This window comes from Entelurus aequoreus, linkage group LG10, assembly GCF_033978785.1.
Source record: "Entelurus aequoreus isolate RoL-2023_Sb linkage group LG10, RoL_Eaeq_v1.1, whole genome shotgun sequence".
Taxonomy (NCBI): Eukaryota; Metazoa; Chordata; class Actinopteri; order Syngnathiformes; family Syngnathidae; genus Entelurus; species Entelurus aequoreus.
Window position 1 is genome coordinate 26,663,979 of NC_084740.1, and position 19,991 is coordinate 26,683,969.

The 19,991-nt window shown below is 38.2% G+C and overlaps 1 protein-coding gene across 5 annotated transcripts in view; it reads right to left on the minus strand.

Moving 5' to 3' along the window:
* The window catches only part of robo2 (roundabout, axon guidance receptor, homolog 2 (Drosophila)), an 833,901-nt gene extending 822,698 nt beyond the window's left edge, over window positions 1–11,203 (minus strand). For 3 of the 5 annotated variants that reach the window (XM_062060421.1, XM_062060420.1, XM_062060422.1), the window contains exon 1: window positions 10,710–11,203. In XM_062060421.1, coding sequence (XP_061916405.1) covers window positions 10,710–10,833 — 124 coding nt within the window. In that variant the 5' untranslated portion in view covers window positions 10,834–11,203. The remainder of the gene's footprint in view (window positions 1–10,709) is intronic. The other 2 variants (XM_062060419.1, XM_062060418.1) reach the window with 1 other exon arrangement.
* Window positions 11,204–19,991: the final 8,788 nt, after the last annotated feature.

Consider the following 19,991-nt stretch of genomic DNA (forward strand, 5'->3'; position numbering starts at 1 on the left):
TGCGAGCCAGATCCAGCCCGCAAATGAATGATCTATGGCCCCCGGGATGATATTTGATTAGTATTAGAACCGGCCCGCAGGCCACAGCCGCCTGCTGCTGTTTTGCACGCACCAATACTCCATTAGTGTTGGCGCTGGGAATTTTCAAAATGGGGGCCCGGAGACCCCATGAAGTCATCAAGTGGGGTCCCACGGTAAATGTTTGCTCTTTTTTACTTTTTAACTTAATAATCATGGACTTTGTTACTTGGCGCCATCTACAGAGTATGTTAGCTCTTCCCTCGTAACAATGCTAAAGTTAGCATGCTAACGTTTATCACCTAATATTCATGGATTCCTAAACTTTTCTAAACGGTCCGTAATATCATCAAAAGGTTCAGAGAATCTGGAGAAATTACTGCATGTAAGCGGGTAACCCCGTGACCTTAGATCCCTCAGGTGGTACTGCATCAAAAAGCGACATCAGTGTATAAAGGATATCACCACATGGGCTTAGTAACACTTCAGAAAACCACTGTCAGTAACTACAGTTGGTCGCTACATCTGTAAGTGCAAGTTAAAACTCTACTATGCAAAACCAAAGCTATTTATCAACAACACCCAGAAACACAGCCAGTTTCGCTGGACCCGAGCTCATCTAAGATGGACTGATGCAAAGTGGAAAAGTGTTCTGTGGTCTGACAAGTCCACATTTGAAATTGTTTTTTGGAAACTGTGGACGTCGTGTCCTCCGGAACAAAGAGGAAAATAAAAATCTGGATTGTAGTAGGCACACAGTTCAAAAGCCAGCATCTGTGATGGCATAAGGGGTGTATAAGTGCCCAAGGAATGGGTAACTTACACATCTGTGAAGGCACCAATAATTCTGAAAGGTACATACAGGTTTTCGGGCAACATATGTTGCCATCCAAGCAATGTTATCATGGACGCCCCTGCTTATTTCAGCAAGACAATGCCAAGCCATTTGTTACAACAGCGTGGCTTCATAGTAAAAGAGTGTGGGTACTAGACTGGCCTGCCTGTAGTTCAGACCTGTCTCCCATTGAAAATGTGTGGCGCATTATGACAACGGAGACAACTTAACAACTTAAGCAGTACATCAAGCAAGAATGGGAAATAATTCCACCTAAAAAGCTTCAAAAATTGGTCTCCTCAGTTCCCAAACATTTACTGAGTGTTGTTAAAAAGAAAGGCCATGTAACACAGTGGTAAAAATACTCCTGTGCCAACTTTTTTGCAATGTGTTGCAGCCATTAAATTCTAAGTTGATGATTATTTGCAAAAAAAAAACAAGTTTCTCAGTTCCAACATTACATATCTTGTCTTTGCAGTCCATTCAATTGAATATAAGTTGAAAAGGATTTGCAAATAATTGTATTCTGTTTTTATTTACGAATTACACAACGTGCCATCTTCACTGGTTTTGGGTTTTGTACAACCCAGATTTGAACCATTACTTTCAGCAATCCTCCAAACAAAGTAACAAACGGTGGCAAACAACTTGGTGTGTCTATCCATGGCAGACCAACACCAGTGAATCCTCCTCTTCCTTTTCAGTATATTAATACATACCCGATACTCCCATCCCAGGCGTCACATACAGTATGTCCAGCTGTGGGAGAGACTGAGATGAGGGGGGACTTAGAGTTGTTATTGCTGCACAAGTTCCTGCCTGCCTCAGCAAAGCCAGGCTGTTCAATAAAAGACTCTCACAGGTCCAGCACCGAGTGGGCTCGCAATACGACCAAGTCGATTTCCCCGGCCCGGCTAACAGGTAGTCAAGGGGCTACTTGCTTTTTCCTGTAGGAGGGCAATAAGCATATGAGGAGAATCTAAGACCCAACCTGCATAGCGAGTGAGACAATCTGAAAACACAAGGTGTGTTGCAAAGTGAACACAGATGGTAACCCAAACCAAAACACCTTCCTGTATTCATGACGTATATTAGTATTTTGGATGTATTATTTGATATGCCAAAACACTTTGCAGTCTTTCATTTAGCTGCTAGTATTGGAAATTGTTCCATGCGTGTCATTCCCTAAATAACAACCTTTCAGTATCTACCAAAATGATTGCATCTACCAAATCCTTTCAAGCGTTCAGATTCCTTCTTGTAAAAAATAAGTTGATTGCCTCCATCTATTTGTAGACCGGCAGCTGTGATTTTCCACGGCTTTTAGAAACGATACGATGTGAACCAGAAAGTAATTTATGAGAAAGAATCAAACAAATAAATCCCTGTGGCTATTTTGAATGTTTTCCAAAATAAAAATGATATGCATTCAAACTGAGTCAGAACCATTCTCCACTCAAAAACAAAGAATGTTTAAAAGATAGCAAGATAAACATTCAGGGCATTCACACTTGTCATATTTGCTTCCCTAAAATGAACGCGTTCGCTTTGCTAGTACGGTTGGCTGGGTCAAGTGTAAACGCGACCATCCGAACCCGTGTGGGCGCCGAACAAGTCACGGCCCCCCTTGCAAGGGAACTCTGGTGCGGTTCAGTTCATTTCAGCTCAAATCTGAACTCCACACAGACAGACTACACGAACCAGTGCTTCAATAATAGCACAAATCTTGCAGAAATGACAAATGTGTAAAGGAAAATATTATTTATTTATAAGTTCTAATTAGAGATGTCCGATAATGGCTTTTTTGCCGATATCTGATATTCCGATATTGTCCAACTCTTAATTACCGATTCTGATATCAACCGATACCGATATATACAGTCGTGAAATAACACATTATTATGCCTAATTTTGTTGCGATGCCCCGTTGGATGCATTAAACCAGGGGTGTCCAAAGTGCGGCCCTGGGGCCATTTGCGGCCCGCAGGTAATTTTTTAACGGCCCCACGGCACATACTAAAAATACGATGAAAAAAAAATAAAAAACATAAAAAGTGGTATAAAAGAGCAAACAGGTGAAATGTAACAAGAAAATGTTGCATTATTTACTCCAATAACACAAAGCTGCCATGCAGGCTGTTTCTTTCTTTAAAAAATAATAATGAATCAAAATCAATGTCATTAAGAATTATTGACCTATTCAAGGCTCCATTTACTTCACATTAAATATTCCACTTTGAGATATTTTGGGGGGAAAATGTTGCATATTTTTTGGTTGCCATTTAAAAAACAAAGTTTTTTAAGAAGGGCCTAAAACGAACAAACAAAAAACATAAACAACATTAAAACTTATAATTGACGGATAGATCTGAAGTTGATCTTGAGACTATTGTGGTAAAAGTTTTTACAACTTTTTAAAAAAATGTTGGATTAATTTTTTTTAACTTTACTGAGCAGTACCCTTTTGGATCCCCAATAATTTTAGTGGGACTTTTTTTTTTTAAGTGTCATTGCTTGAAAAAATAATGAATTAAAATCAATGTTGTTATGAGTTATTGACTTTTTTAAGACTCCAATTATTATATAATCTCAAATATTCCACTTAAAAATGTAATTGGGGGAAAATATTGCATACTTTGTGTTTTTTTTTTCCATAAAAAAACACGGTTTTCCTTGACAAAAATGGCATACAACTTAAATCTTTAAAAGCGTTATATTGACAGATAGACATAATGTTGATCTAGAGATTTAAACCTTGAATAATAATAATAATACTGAATAATGACACATTTGTAATTTTTTTTTTGACCAAAACCTTTTGGGGTCCTCGGGATCAAGTCTGAGTGGAGGCCTAAATGTATCTTTTTTATACATGTATTGTATTGGTTTTTAAAATAAAAAATATCAAAATGGCCCCCGCTTGCTTTGATTTTTCAGTGTGCGGCCCTTAGTGGAAAAAGTTTGGACACCCCTGCATTAAACAATGTAACAAGGTTTTCCAAAATAAATCAACTCAAGTTATGGGAAAAAAATGCCAACATGGCACTGCCATATTTATTATTGAAGTCACAAAGTGCATTATTTTTTTTAACATGCCTCAAAACAGCAGCTTGGAATTTGGGACATGCTCTCCCTGAGAGAGCATGAGGACGTTGCGGTGGGCGGAGTTGGGGGACGGGGGGATGGGGGACGGGGAGGGGTATGAGGTAGCAGGGGGCTTATATTGTAGCGTCCCGGAAGAGTTAGTGCTGCAAGGGTTTCTGGGTATATGTTCTGTTGTGTTTATGTTGTGTTACGGTGCAGATGATCTCCCGAAATGTGTTTGTCATTCTTGATTGGTGTGGGTTCACAGTGTGGCGCATATTTGTAACAGTGTTAAAGTTGTTTATACGGTCACCCTCAGTATGACCTGTATGGCTGTTGACCAAGTATGCTTTGCATTCACTTGTGTGTGTGAAAAGCCGTAGATATTATGTGACTGGGCCGGCACGCAAAGGCAGTGCCTTTAAGGTTTATTGGCGCGCTGTACTTCTCCCTACGTCCGTGTACACAGCGGTGTTTTAAAAAGTCATACATTTTACTTTTTGAAACCGATACCGATAATTTTGAAACCGATACCGATCATTTCCGATATTACATTTTAAAGCATTTATCGGCCGATATTATCGGACATCTCTAGTTCTAATGTGTTAAAATTTTCAGATATCGTGTTTTTAAAAACAATGGAAATTATGTTTTGAGTAAAGAACAACAGCCTTCCAGCTTGTATTCTTAGGTTATTTAAATTAAGAGGAGAACACTATAATTTACGGAGGATATTGATTTTTGAAATAGGTAAAGTAAGAACGAATATAAAATACAAATGTATTTTAGTTTTAGGAGTTAAATGGTGGAACAAGGTCAGTGAGGAGTTGAAGACATGTAGTTCTTTGTTAAGGTTTAAGAAAGCCTTGAAAGGCGAAATAAAAGAAAATTATAAAATATAGTAACAATCACTTTCATCACATTGATTTTTTTAACGTTGATGTTCCAGGTAATCTTATTTTCAGTGAATGTATAGGATAGGCAAATATAAGCCTTGGCTTCAGCCTATGCCTTTTCGGTCATTCTATTTATTTTCTTTTTGTGTGTGTGTATATGTGTATGATTGTTAAATATGTATAATCTGTACTGTTGAATTGATCACACAAAATGGCTGATTATATGACCGAAATAAACTCATTTCATTCATTCAATATGTTAACAGTGCGGAAGTCTCTGTGTCAATGACAATAGTGCTCCTTAAAAGTATATTTTAGAAACTTTTAATTAAATCTCAACTGGTAGAAATAACCTACATATTCAACCCAGCAGATGACAATTTGGTTAAGGCTATTTGAGTTACGTCATGAAAGCTTCCCAATCAAGTCCTTACTTTATGCATACAGTTGTCGCTCAACACATCGTGTTTCAAGAATTGAGGCTTCACTACATCATGCATTTTATTTTACATTTTTTAAGCATATTTTAAATATTTTTGGCCTAAATTAAGTGTTAAAGGCCTACTGAAATGAAATGTTTTTTATTTAAACGGGGATAGCAGATCCATTCTATGTGTCGTACTTGATCATTTCACGATATTGCCATATTTTTGCTGAAAGGATTTAGTAGAGAACATCGACGATAAAGTTTGCAACTTTTGGTCGCTAATAAAAAAAGCCTTGCCTGTACCGGAAGTAGCGTGACGTCACAGGTTGAAGGGCTCCTCACATTTCCCCATTGTTTACACCAGCAGCGAGAGCGATTCGGACCGAGAAAGCGACGATTACCCCATTAATTTGAGCCAGGATGAAAGATTTGTGGATGAGGAACATGAGAGTGAAGGACTAGAGTGCAGTGCAGGACGCATCTTTTTTCGCTCTGACCGTAACTTAGGTACAAGGTGGCTCATTGGATTTCACACTTTCTCCTTTTTGTATTGTGGATCACGGATTTGTATTTTAAACCACCTCAGATACTATATCCTCTTGAAAATGAGAGTCGAGAAATTTAAAATTGCACTTTATAAGTTAACCCGGCCGTATTGGCATGTGTTGCAATGTTAAGATTTCATCATTGATATATAAACTATCAGACTGCGTGGTCGGTAGTAGTGGGTTTCAGTAGGCCTTTAAATTACAGTGCAATATTTCTTATTTTCTATTATTATGTTCTGGCGATCAATAAAGATATTCACCAAGCAGTACAATGCTAACTACAACATGGCAGCTAATCTCTATCTTGAACTCCTGCCTTATCAATAACACATCTCCGCATTGGTGAGACTTAAGAGCAGCCTCAGAAACCTTGGGGTTTTGTTTGATCAGTCAATGTCTTTGGAGGGTCACTGTCGTCAACTCACCAAAAACTGTTTTTATCATCTCAAAAATGTTTCTAAAGTGAGACATTTGTTTTTCAAAATTGGATCTCAAAATGATCATTCACACGTTCATTTTGTCTCACATTGACTATTGCAATTCTCTTTTCACTCTCTTAAACAAGTCAACGCTAAAGAGACTTCAGACTGTACACAATTCGACTGCCAGACTTTTGACCCAGAACAGCCCATACCACCCCCGTTCTATCCAGTCTTCATTGGCTTCCAGTCAAATTCCGCATTGAGTTTAAGATTTAGTCCTGACATTCCGTGCATTGCATGGTGGGGCCCCTCAGTACATCACTGATTTGCTAAGCCCCTACTCCTCAGGGTGCAGCCTCCGGTCTTCAGGCCAGGGTCTTCTAAAGATCTCAAAAACTTGTTTTAAAACTCGTGGAGACCTGGCATTCCAGGCGATAGCTCCCAGACTCTGGAACAATTTGCACCAGTCCCTCTGTAATCTTGACTGTGTTGAAACTTTTAAGAAACATTTGAAAACTTCTCTTTTTAGTAAAGCTTTTAGTTAATGCACCTTTTAACTATAATTTTGAATCCACTTTGTATCCTTTTTATGATGTTCCCCCTGTTGTTTTAATTGAAATTTTGTTTTACTTCACCTATGTTTTGTACAGCGCTTTGTGATTTTATCTGTTAAAAGTGCTATTTAAATAAAATGTACTTACTTACTTACTTAGGCGTGAGTGATGTCAAAAGAAAAGACGCAAAACGTACACGATGGGTACCGGGGCGACCACTTAATGCTATCAGCTCTCAGCAGTTGCCCAGGCAATGCCAAGTGGAGATGAACTCTACTGATGTACTTCCATTTTTGACATCATCAGCTCCACATGACTTTAGAGAGCCTTTGGCATGAGCAAAGTATAATAACAACGCGCAGTGCTAACACGGAATGCTAACTACACGGCTAATGGTTGTAGCTCCAACTGTCAAGTTCCACCAGAAAAACTTCAACTTCAGCACATGAAAGCCCAGTACTAACTTAAAATAATTACACAGTGTGTGACAGAGTATGTTCAAGTAGTGGACGTGTTGTAGTGGCCGGGAGACGGCCATTGCTATGACGCTTGGTGGTTACTGGTGAGTACTGTAATCTACAGTAGAGCACACTCAAGGCTACGATATTGGGTGAAATTAGTGTAAAGGTGACTATATGGGTGTTATTTCATGTTTAGATGGCCCTTAATATGGTGAAAAAAACAAACAAACAAAAAAACGTGTTTTGAAGGTCGTGAACAATTGTGTTATGCTCAGACTATGAAATTGTTCAATTTATTAATAATAACCCTACTTCGCGGGAAATTATTTACCACGGTCAGGCTTGGAACTTCAGTGCAGATAAACAAGAGACTTTACTGCACAGTCCCATCTTAGACTTAGACTAACTTTATTGCTCCACTAGGGAAATTGTTCCACACAGTAGCTCAGTTACAAAGGATGGAAAGGGTAAAGATGGAAAGAATAATGCAGGTATTAAGTAGACAAAAATGTACCATAGTAGCAATATAAAATGTTACATAAGTAATATATACATATTATATATACAGTATATAATATATACTGATATATTATATTATTATATAATAGATACAATATATCAGTGGTTCTCAAATGGGGGTACTCGTACCCCTGGGGGTACTTGAAGGTATGCCAAGGGGTACGTGAGATTTTTTTAAAATCTTTTAAAAATAGCAACAATTCAAAAATCCTTTATAAATATATTTATTGAATAATACTTCAACAAAATATGAATGTAAGTTCATAAACTGAACATCAAATCCAGTAGGCTATTCCATTCATTACCATAAACCCAGAGTTTCCTACATGCCATGATGGTTTGACCCTCACTAAAATGTGTTGACAGCTAGATTTTTTGTGGACATGTTCCATAAATATTGATGTTAAAGATTTCTTTTTTTGTGAAGAAATGTTTAGAATTAAGTTCATGAATCCAGATGGATCTCTATTACAATCCCCAAAGAGGGCACTTTAAGTTGATGATTACTTCTATGTGTAGAAATCTTTATTTATAATTGAATCACTTGTTTATTTTTCAACAAGTTTTTAGTTATTTTTATATCTTTTTTTCCAAATAGTTCAATAAAGACCACTACAAATGAGCAATATTTTGCACTGTTATACAATTTAATAAATCAGAAACTGATGACATAGTGCTGTACTTGACTTCTTTATCTCTTTTTTCAACCAAAAATGCTTTGCTCTGATTAGGGGGTACTTGAATTAAAAAAATGTTCACAGGGGGTACATCACTGAAAAAAGGTTGAGAACCACTGCAATATATAACAAATCCCAATTACCATGTACAATATTACAGTATATGTAACAGCTGCAGCAAAAAAAGGGCAGCATAAAATAGAGAGTAGATCCAGCAGAAAATATACATTATAAACAAAGAGATATCTTAGGGATAAATATAAATATATAAAAAAATTCTAAGCATTTCCAATTTATTTATTTATGGCGGCACACCACAGATAGATTTGGTGCTACCTGTTCGCTCAAGCTGATAAAAAAATACAAAAAGAAGAAGCAAAAAAATAAAGTTCATGTACATTTCATATGTTTTGCTTGTGATGGTTTTTTTGCAGATTTTTTGTCTCTCCCTCAGCATCCATTAAAAACTACATGCACATGTGTCATGGCCAATTATACAAATAAAATGGTGCCATCTAGTCCCCCCGGCAACCTAAGCCAACTACACCAAAGTGTCATAACCACAAGTTGGAACTCAGCCTTAGTGGATAATAAACATCCAAGAAAAAAAAAAAAAAAAGCATTAAAACAATGGAGGGAGATGAATTCCCAGTAAGGTGTGACAACATATAATGTGGTCACGCTGGTGGAGGTCACTGCCCTCTATTTCACCAGAGGCCAGGAACGCAGTAGCTGCGAGTTCACACTGCGACTGCCTTTGCCCTTGCTTTGGATTCATTTGTTGTCCCAAACACTTCCATCCATCCATCATTGCTTATAATTGCCTGATAATTCATAGCTAATCCGACACACACAAACTTCATTTTCAGCTCTTTTTGTGTGAATGGCGCCGTCTCATTGATTGTTTGCATGACCCACTTCTTATGCTAATTATGACAATTAATGCAGCATATGAACACAAAGTGGGAGGGAAAAGTGGACATGAAAAGGAAATTTCCTTCATGAAAGCAACACTGCGGAGCATATAACAGCCGTCTCATTAATGGCTGAACTTCAGTGAAGCATCTAAGACAGTGGTTCTTAACCTTTTGGAGGTACCGAACCCTACCAGTTTCATATGCGCATTCACCGAACCCTTCTTTAGTGAAAAATAAAATGTTGTTTTTTTTCAAATTCAAGACAAAGTTATATGTTTTTGGTAACACTTTAGTATGGGGAACATATTGTAAGTAACAAAGACTTAATTTAGAGTTATTTGGACACTAGGGGAACATATTCTAAGTAATAAAGACTTAATTTAGAGTTATTTGGTTAGGGTTAGGGTTAGGGTTAGAGGGTTAGGGCCAGGTTTAGAGGGTTACGGTTATAATAAGGCCATGCCGAATAAGGCATTAATAAGTACTTAATAATGACTAGTTAAGAGCCAATATGTTACTCATTTCCATGTTAATAAGCAACTAAGTAATGGTATGTTCCCCATACTAAAGTGTTACCATGTTTTTTTACTGGTGCACAAAATGAACCGTGCATGAACATCACCTTGTTCAAAGAACAAAACCAACACAGTGCATAAACTCACAACAAATTACACACCTGCAAATCAGTCTGACTTCTGCTGTTGCCGTATCCGTAATACGCCGATAGGGAGAAGTTTTTATTTACGCGATGAGTCGGGTGTGTTTTGACCTCCGCCGAACCCCTGAGCCCGACTCACCGAACCCCTAGGGTTCGATCGAACCCAGGTTAAGAACCACTGATCTAAGAGGTGGAGAGCGTTTGGACCGGAGAAGAGCGAAAGCACCAACAAAACCATTAACTGGTGGTGACGATGCTTCTTTGAAGACACCCAGCGTCCCACTGAGCGGGGTTTACCATGCCAATAGGCGACAATGCTGCCTTCTTGCGGAGCAGCAGCACCAAGATTCGAGGTTCCTTTAATCCGACAAAGGGGATTAAATTCTATAGAGCACATGAGAGCGAGACGGGGACCGCTCCCACGGAGGAGCATGGCTGAGTCATTAAGACGCCACTGGCGATCTTAGCCTTTGAACCATGAGAAGAAACAGGTGGACATCCAAGGTAAACTAAGTGAAACTATGACGGGGTTACTTCATTGTGCGCGGATATGCTTCACAAGTTGCCAAAGTACAGTAAAGAGTTGACTTGAATCGCAGTGCATGACATCAGCGGTCATTGGAGACGATCCAAAAGTCCCAAGAGGGCAACGCCAGTCACAAACATTCCAACGTAGGTGTTACGGTCTCTTACCTCCCTTGTTCCATCTCCCCTTAGTCCGTGCCGGGCAGGTGGGTTGCGGGCAGCCGGACAGCGCGGATAGAAACAAAATAAGTTCAAACGTAGAAAGAAATCCAGACTTTGCCCTGGAAAACATGTCCAAGAGTTTCTGGCGGCCAAGTCGCTCCTCTCACATGGCCGTGCTTCCTCCTGGAGGGTGGTGGCGGCGGCTGTGGCGCGCGGAAAGCCTCTCGTGGGCTGTCATCCGTCACGCTGGGTGTCAGCAGTGGGTCTCCAGCGCGACCATGCTGCTGATGCTGATGCTGCTGCTGCTGCTCCCTGATGCCCACCGGCCCGCTTCACTGACGCTGGGGCTCGGGGCGAAGCTTCATCCCTGCCTGCTGTAGAGCTCAGCCCCGCCTGAGCTTAGGGGAAGTGGGAACGGGGAGCGTACGGCTTGCCACGCGACGACTCAGATACGATTGGAACTCGCGCTCTCTCTCTCTCACACACACACACACACACTCTCTCTCTTTCCACCACTCCGTCGCTTACCGCCGTTGATGCCGATGCCGCTGCTGCTGAAGCTGGAATATTTCCTCTCCTCGCTCACTCAGTGTTTCAGAGGAAATTCATTCCTCAGCACTCTGGTAGAAGCAGCAGCCACCTTTCTGCACTCCAGGAACGAGAAGTGATGATGCGAGGTAAACACTGGGAAGGGAAAGAAAAGCTTGTTTTAACAACCTTGACTGGCAAGAGTGTGACATATCAATTGCATCACCCCCCTGGCAATATAAAGGATTAAGCTTAACTGGAGGCAAGAAGGATAAGCCAAAGAGACAAACTGGCTCACTTTGTAGGGATAGTGGGAGGCACGAGTGTTTAAATGAGGGGTCCCCAAACTACGGCCCACTGGCCACTAGTGTTGTCCTGATACTAATATCTTGGTACCGGTATCAAAATGATTTCGATACTTTTCGGTACTTTTCTAAATAAAGGGGACAACAAAAAAATTGCATTTTTGGCTTTATTTTAACAAAAAAATCTTACGGTTCATTAAACATGTGTTTCTTATTGCAAGTTTGTCCTTAAATAAAATAGTGAACATAATAATAATAATAATTAGGGATGTCCGATAATGGCTTTTTGCCGATATCCGATACTCAGATATTGACCAAACCCTTAATTACCGATACCGATATCAACCGATACCGATATCAACCGATACTGATATATATAGTCGTGGAATTAACACATTATTATGCCTAATTTGGACAACCAGGTATGGTGAAGATAAGGTCCTTTTTAAAAAAATTAAAAAAATAAAATAAGATAAATAAATTTTAAAAAAATTCTTGAATAAAAAAGAAAGTAAAACAATACAAAAACAGTTGCATAGAAACTAGTAATTAATGAAAATGAGTCAAATTAACTGTTAAAGGTTAGTACTATTAGTGGACCTGCAGCACGCACAATCATGTGTGCTTACGGACTGTATCCCTTGCAGACTGTATTGATATATATTGATATACAATGTAGGAACCAGAATATTAATAACAGAAAGAAACAACCCTTTTGTGTGAATGAGTGTGAATGAGTGTAAATGGGGGAGGGAGGTGTTTTGGGTCGGTGTACTAATTGTAAGTGTATCTTGTGTTTTTTATGTTGATTTAAAAAAATAAAAAATAAAAAAAACGATACCGATAATAAAAAAAATGATACCGATAATTTCCGATATTACGTTTTAAAGCATTTATCGGCTGATAATATTGGCAGGCCGATATTATCGGACATCTCTAATAATAATAATGGATTCGATTATATAGCGCTTTTCTAGACACTCAGAGCGCTTCACAGAGAAGTGAGAACCCATCATTCATTCACACCTGGTGGTGGTAAGCTACTTTCGTAGCCACAGCTGCCCTGGGGTAGACTGACGGAAGCGTGGCTGCCAGTTTGCGCCTACGGCCCCTCCGACCACCACCTATCATTCATTCATCATTCATTCACCAGGGTGAGCGGCAGCGGGGGCAAGGGTGAAGTGTCCTGCCCAAGGACACAACGGCAGCGATTTGGGTGGTAAGAGGCGGGGAGCGAACCTGCAACCCTGTAAGTAAGCAAACAAAGACTCCTAATAAGTCTGCTGACATATGCAGTAACATATTGTGTCATTTACCATTCTATTATTTTGTCAAAAATTATTAAGGACAAGTGGTAGAAAATGAATTATTAATCTGCTTGTTCATTTACTGTTAATATCTGCTTACTTTCTCTTTTAACATGTTCTATCGACACTTCTGTTAAAATGTAATAATCACTTATTCTTCTGTTGTTTGATACTTTACATTAGTTTTGGATAAGGGTGTAACGGTACACAAAAATTTCGGTTCGGTACGTATCTCGGTTTTGAGGTCACGGTTCGGTTCATTTTCGGTACAGTAAGAAAACAACAAAATATTCATTTTGTAGTTATTTATATACCAAATTTGTAAACAATGGCTTTATCCTTTTAACATTGGGAACACTATAATAATTCTGCAAAAATACAAATAGCTCTGTGGGTGATGGATGGATGGATGGATGGATATAAATATATATATATATATATATATATATATATATATATATATATATATATATATATATATATATATATATATATATATATATATATATATATATATATGGCTTCCTCCCACCTCCAAAGACATGCACCTGGGGATAGGTTGATTGGCAACACTAAATTGGCCCTAGTGTGTGAATGTGAGTGTGAATGTTGTCTGTCTATCTGTGTTGGCTCTGTGATGAGGTGGCGACATGTCCAGGGTGTACCCCCCCCTCCGCCCGCTTGTAGCTGAGATAGGCTCCAGCGCCCCCCGTGACCCCGAAGGGAATAAGCGGTAGAAAATGGATGGATGGATATATATATATATATATATATATATATATATATATATATATACATAAATACATATATATATATATATATATATGTATATATACATATATATATATATATATATATATATATATATATATATATATATATATATATATATATATATATATATATATATATACACACACATACATGTATATATATACATATATACATATATATATATATATATATATATATATATATATATATATATATATATATATATATATATATATATATATATATATATATATATATATATATACACACATACATGTATATATATACATATATATATATATATATATATATATATATATATATACATATATGTATATATATATATATATATATATATATATATATATATATATATACATACATGTATATACAAACCCCGTTTCCATATGAGTTGGGAAATTGTGTTAGATGTAAATATAATTGGAATACAATGATTTGCGAATCATTTTCAACCCATATTCAGTTGAATATGCTACAAAGACAAGATATTTGATGTTCAAACTGATAAACATTTTTTCACTGCACGTAAGCAGCTAAGCCCGTGACCTTCGATCCCTCAGGCTGTACTGCATCAACAAGCGACATCAGTGTGTAAAGGATATCACCACATGGGCTCAGGAACACTTCAGAAACCCACTGTCAGTAACTGCAATTGGTCGCTACATCTGTAAGTGCAAGTTAAAACTCTCCTATGCAAGGCGACAACCGTTATTATCAACAACACCCAGAAACGCCATCGGCTTCGCTGGGCCTGAGCTCATCTAAGATGGACTGATACAAAGTGGAAAAGTGTTCTGTGGTCTGACAAGTCCACAATTCAAATTTTTTTTGGAAACTGTGGATGTCGTGTCCTCTGGACCAAAGAGGAAAAGAACCATCCGGATTGTTATAGGCGCAAAGTTGAAAAGCCAGCATCTGTGATGGTATGGGGGTGTATTAGTGCCCAAGACATGGGTAACTTACACATATGTGAAGGTGCCATTAATGCTGAAAGGTACATACAGGTTTTGGAGCAACATATGTTGCCATCCAAGCAACGTTACCATGGACGCCCCTGCTTATTTCAGCAAGACAATGCCAAGCCACGTGTTACATCAACGTAGCTTCATAGTAAAAGAGTGCGGGTACTAGACTGGCCTGCCTGTAGTCCAGACCTGTCTCTCTTTTTTTTTTAACCCTTTGTAAGGATTGTGGTTAATTATTCATTAATCTCCATGAGATTGATACTATTTTGATCATATCTATTTATTCGCAAACTTTGGTAGTCTTTAAGTGTCATAAATCACATACATATGGATATAGCCTCAATATAGAGGCAACTTGTTTTTCCACTCTACTGGTACTTTAAAACCCGCTTCGAAAAGCTGTGCACTGCAAAATGTGCTCATTGTTGCCATTGAGCCTGATTTCCTTGTTTTAATTAAACAAAAAAATCAGCAAAATTGTTTTATTTATTTTTGTTTTTCTGATCATGTATTATTATTTATCGAGTTTATTTAATATTATTTTTAAGTATGAAATGGCTCAAGTTGGTCAAAAAAAATGTTTTATAATTTAAATAAGATGTGTTTTTGTTTTTTAATTCCAGGCAAATTGATGCACTTTAAATATTTTCTGTTGCAGGATAAAAAAATATGAATTTCCCTTTCTTTGTTTTCTTTTGTGTAATAAGGATACAAATTTAATCAGGAGTATAATAATTAGACAGACAAATAATACTATCTATAGTAGCGGCGGAGAGTGGGGACGAACTAAATGTTTTCTTCTTCCTGAGGGGGGCTTAACAGAACATATTTGAGAAGCACTAAATGAACCCAGCATGTCATGCACATGCCACGACTGAATGAAAATATTACTTTATCCTGATTGATTGATTGATTGATTGATTGATTGATTGATTGATTGATTGATTGATTGATTGATTGATTGATTGAGACTTTTATTAGTAGGTTGCACAGTGAAGTACATATTCCGTACAATTGACCACTAAATGGTAACACCTGAATACGTTTTTCAACTTGTTTAGGTCGGGGTCAGATATATACTATCAGATATATACTATCATCATAATACAGTCATCACACAAGATAATCACATTGAATTATTTACATTATTTACAATCCGGGGTGTGGAGGGGGTTAGGTTTGGTTGTTATCATCAGTCATCCATCCAACCTTTTTCGTTTCCCCATAGTCATCTAGAAGAGGGGGAGAAGCTCCACTAAAACGCGACTTAATGTTCATATAAGTACGTCCATCTCGCTTTGACATTACAACGTAGCCAGTCTGCAAAATCCCGCCAACAGAGGCATCCAAAACTGCGTGCAAACTCACGCCCAAAAGCATCAACCTAATGATTTGACGCTTTGAGATTGTTTAACTCAAGTATCTAAAATTATAACAACATTTTTAAGTCGGAAAAGACAACATTGATCGTAGTGATCATCCATGCCTAAAAAAATCCAATGTATGTTTTAAACTCCCTGCAATGTTAAGTTTGATCCTAAGTTGGACCTACAGGATTCGAAGATGCTGGTCAATCTCAAATTTTTGCAAATTTCGCACAATTTGTCCTATTGTAAATAGTGTCAAGCGAAGGGTGTAGTAAGTGTAAAAGCAATAAACAAAGGTATATCTGTTTGTGTAAGCTCATTCTGCACACAAAAGGGGGACAATTTGGCAGATCATGCACCCATGCTGTTGCCTGCACTATTATGGTCTGACAAAAACACCACAATGTGGCACTGTTGTTAAACCCAGTTAGTCCGATTGACTTGGAATTTCTCACACGCAGCTCAATACGCTCTACAAAGCACCCACTGTAACGTTAGGGTGCCACTAAATTTGAAACACGCTTATATGGGACTGGCATCCAAAATTGGTTGAAAAACATGAGTTTTAGCATGGGGCTAAATATGGAAGTATTATTGTAGCAAAATTATTTGCAGATGCAAATCTCAATCTGTGCATCTTTAATCCAATTCGCATGTCTATGTACAAATGTGTGTGTGTGTGTGTGTGTGTGTGTGTGTGTGTGTGTGTGTGTGTGTGTGTGTGTGTGTGTGTGTGTGTGTGTGTGTGTGTGTGTGTGTGTGTGTGTGTGTGTGTGTGTGTGTGTGTGTGTGTGTGTGTGTGTGTGTGTGTGTGTGTGTGTGTGTGTGTGTGTAATCAGAGCTGTGTGTGCGTGTTTTAAATTGTCTGTATTATGATTCATCTGTGGGTAAAAAAAAACTGTCTGTCCATATTTCCTCGATTGGCTCTCTTTTTACACGCGACTTTTACGACACTTCTGTCATCTAAGAGTTGTCTGTCCGTGCAGCGATCCGAACTTCTAAAAAGACTTGTCTGTCTGCAACTTGACCTTTCCTTTCCCAATACACACCACTTGTCAGCGCCGTGCCCACGCTCACACTCCTGTTCGTATTGAAGCCAAGAACAATTGACTTTCCATCACTTCATAAAAAAATTAATTCATGATTTTTAGTTGTCAGAAGTATTTTATACTCAAATAAGTTATCAGTAATGTTATGACACATACTGTATGTTATGACATGCAACGGTCAAAATGATATACAAACCCCGTTTCCATATGAGTTGGGAAATTGTATTAGATGTATAAACGGAATACAATGATTTGCAAATCATTTTCAACCCATATTCAGTTGAATATGCTACAAAGACAACATATTTGATGTTCAAACTGATAAACATTGTTTTTTTTGCAAATAATCATTAACTTTAGAATGTGATGCCAGCAACACGTGACAAAGAAGTTGGGAAAGGTGGCAATAAATACTGATAAAGTTAAAGGGAAACTTCGGTTTTTTTCAACCTGGGCCCTGTTTTCATAATTTTTTCTGTATATGTGAGTGCTGGATAAAACATTTTTTGAGGTCGCGCCAGTATTGAGCAGGGCAGGCAGCCTCCAGCCCAGCTAACGCTCGTACACAGGGCAACTGGCTCTCGTCAAAATTCGGCCTATAAACATGCATTTTTTTCACACTGACAGGCTCAGATAGTTACAATGAGTGTCCGACAACATACTAGAAAGGAGAAATTAACGTATGTCTCTACCTTTAGCTGGAGATCGCTGTGTGTTGTGAGCTGTGTCCAAATCTCACCACGCTACAAATCTCGTTCCGAAATCTCGCGATAACTCGCGACAAAACACCGGTGGAAAAACAGTTACCTGACTGAGGTGAAGAGAGATGACTGAAGTGATTTTCTGTTGGATTACCGAAGACTGTTATTTTAGTTTTATAGTGGAGGCAGAAAATCACTTCAGTCATCTCTCTTCACCTCAGTCAGGTAACTGTTTTTCCACCGGTGTTTTGTCGCGAGTTATCGCGAGATTTCGGAACGAGATTTGTAGCGTGGTGAGATTTGGACACAGCTCACAACACACAGCGATCTCCAGCTAAAGGTAGAGACATACGTTAATTTCTCCTTTCTAGTATGTTGTCGGACACTCATTGTAACTATCTGAGCCTGTCAGTGTGAAAAAAATGCATGTTTATAGGCCGAATTTTGACGAGAGCCAGTTGCCCTGTGTACGAGCGTTAGCTGGGCTGGAGGCTGCCTGCCCTGCTCAATACTGGCGCGACCTCAAAAAATGTTTTATCCAGCACTCACATATACAGAAAAAATTATGAAAACAGGGCCCAGGTTGAAAAAAACCGAAGTTTCCCTTTAAGGAATGCTCATCAAACACTTATTTGGAACATCCCACAGGTGAACAGGCAAATTGGGAACAGGTGGGTGCCATGATTGGGTATAAAAGTAGATTCCATGAAATGCTCAGTCATTCACAAACAAGGATGGGGCGAGGGTCACCACTTTGTCAACAAATGCGTGAGCAATTTGTTGAACAGTTTAAGAAAAACCTTTCTCAACTAGCTATTGCAAGGAATTTAGGGATTTCACCATCTACGGTCCGTAATATCATCAAAGGGTTCAGAGAATCTGGAGAAATCACTGCACGTAAGCAGCTAAGCCCGTGACCTTCGATCCCTCAGGCTGTACTGCATCAACAAGCGATATCAGTGTGTAAAGGATATCACCACATGGGCTCAGGAACACTTCAGAAACCCACTGTCAGTAACTACAGTTGGTCGCTACATCTGTAAGTGCAAGTTAAAACTCTCCTATGCAAGGCCAAAACCGTTTATCAACAACACCCAGAAACGCCGTCGGCTTCGCTGGGCCTGAGCTCATCTAAGATGGACTGATACAAAGTGGAAAAGTGCTCTGTGGTCTGACGAGTCCACATTTCAAATTGTTTTTGGAAACTGTGGACGTCGTGTCCTCCGGACCAAAGAGGAAAAGAACCATCCGGATTGTTATAGGCGCAAAGTTGAAAAGCCAGCATCTGTGATGGTATGGGGGTGTATTAGTGCCCAAGACATGGGTAACTTACACATCTGTGAAGACGCCATTAATGCTGAAAGTTACATACAGGTTTTGGAGCAACATATGTTGCCATCCAAGCAACGTTACCATGGACGCCCCTGCTTATTTCAGCAAGACAATGCCAAGCCACGTGTTACATCAACGTGGCTTCATAGTAAAAGAGTGCGGGTACTAGACTGGCCTGCCTGTAGTCCAGACCTGTCTCCCATTGAAAATGTGTGGCGCATTATGAAGCCTAAAATACCACAACGGAGACCCCCGGACTGTTGAACAACTTAAGCTGTACATCAAGCAAGAATGGGAAATAATTCCACCTGAGGAGCTTAAAAAAAATAAAATTTAAAAAACATGTGTCTCCTCAGTTCCCAAACGTTTACTGAGTGTTGTTAAAAGGAAAGGCCATGTAACACAGTGGTGAACATGCCCTTTCCCAACTACTTTGGCACGTGTTGCAGCCATGAAATTCTAAGTTAATTATTATTTGCAAAAAAAAAAAAAAGTTTATGAGTTTGAACATCAAATATCTTGTCTTTGTAGTGCATTCAATTGAATATGGGTTGAAAAGGATTTGCAAATCATTGTATTCCGTTTATATTTACATCTAACACAATTTCCCAACTCATATGGAAACGGGGTTTGTATATATACTGTATGTATATATATATAAACAGTATATACAGTATATATATATATATATATATATATATATATATATATATATATATATATATATATATATATATATATATATATATATATATATATATATATATATATATATATACATACAGTATATATATATATATATATATATATATATATATATATATATATATATATATATATATATATATATATATATATATATATATTCCGCTCTACCCCGGTATTGAGCACTGTATAACGGATAAACCACAGAAACCTTGACTATATATATATATATAT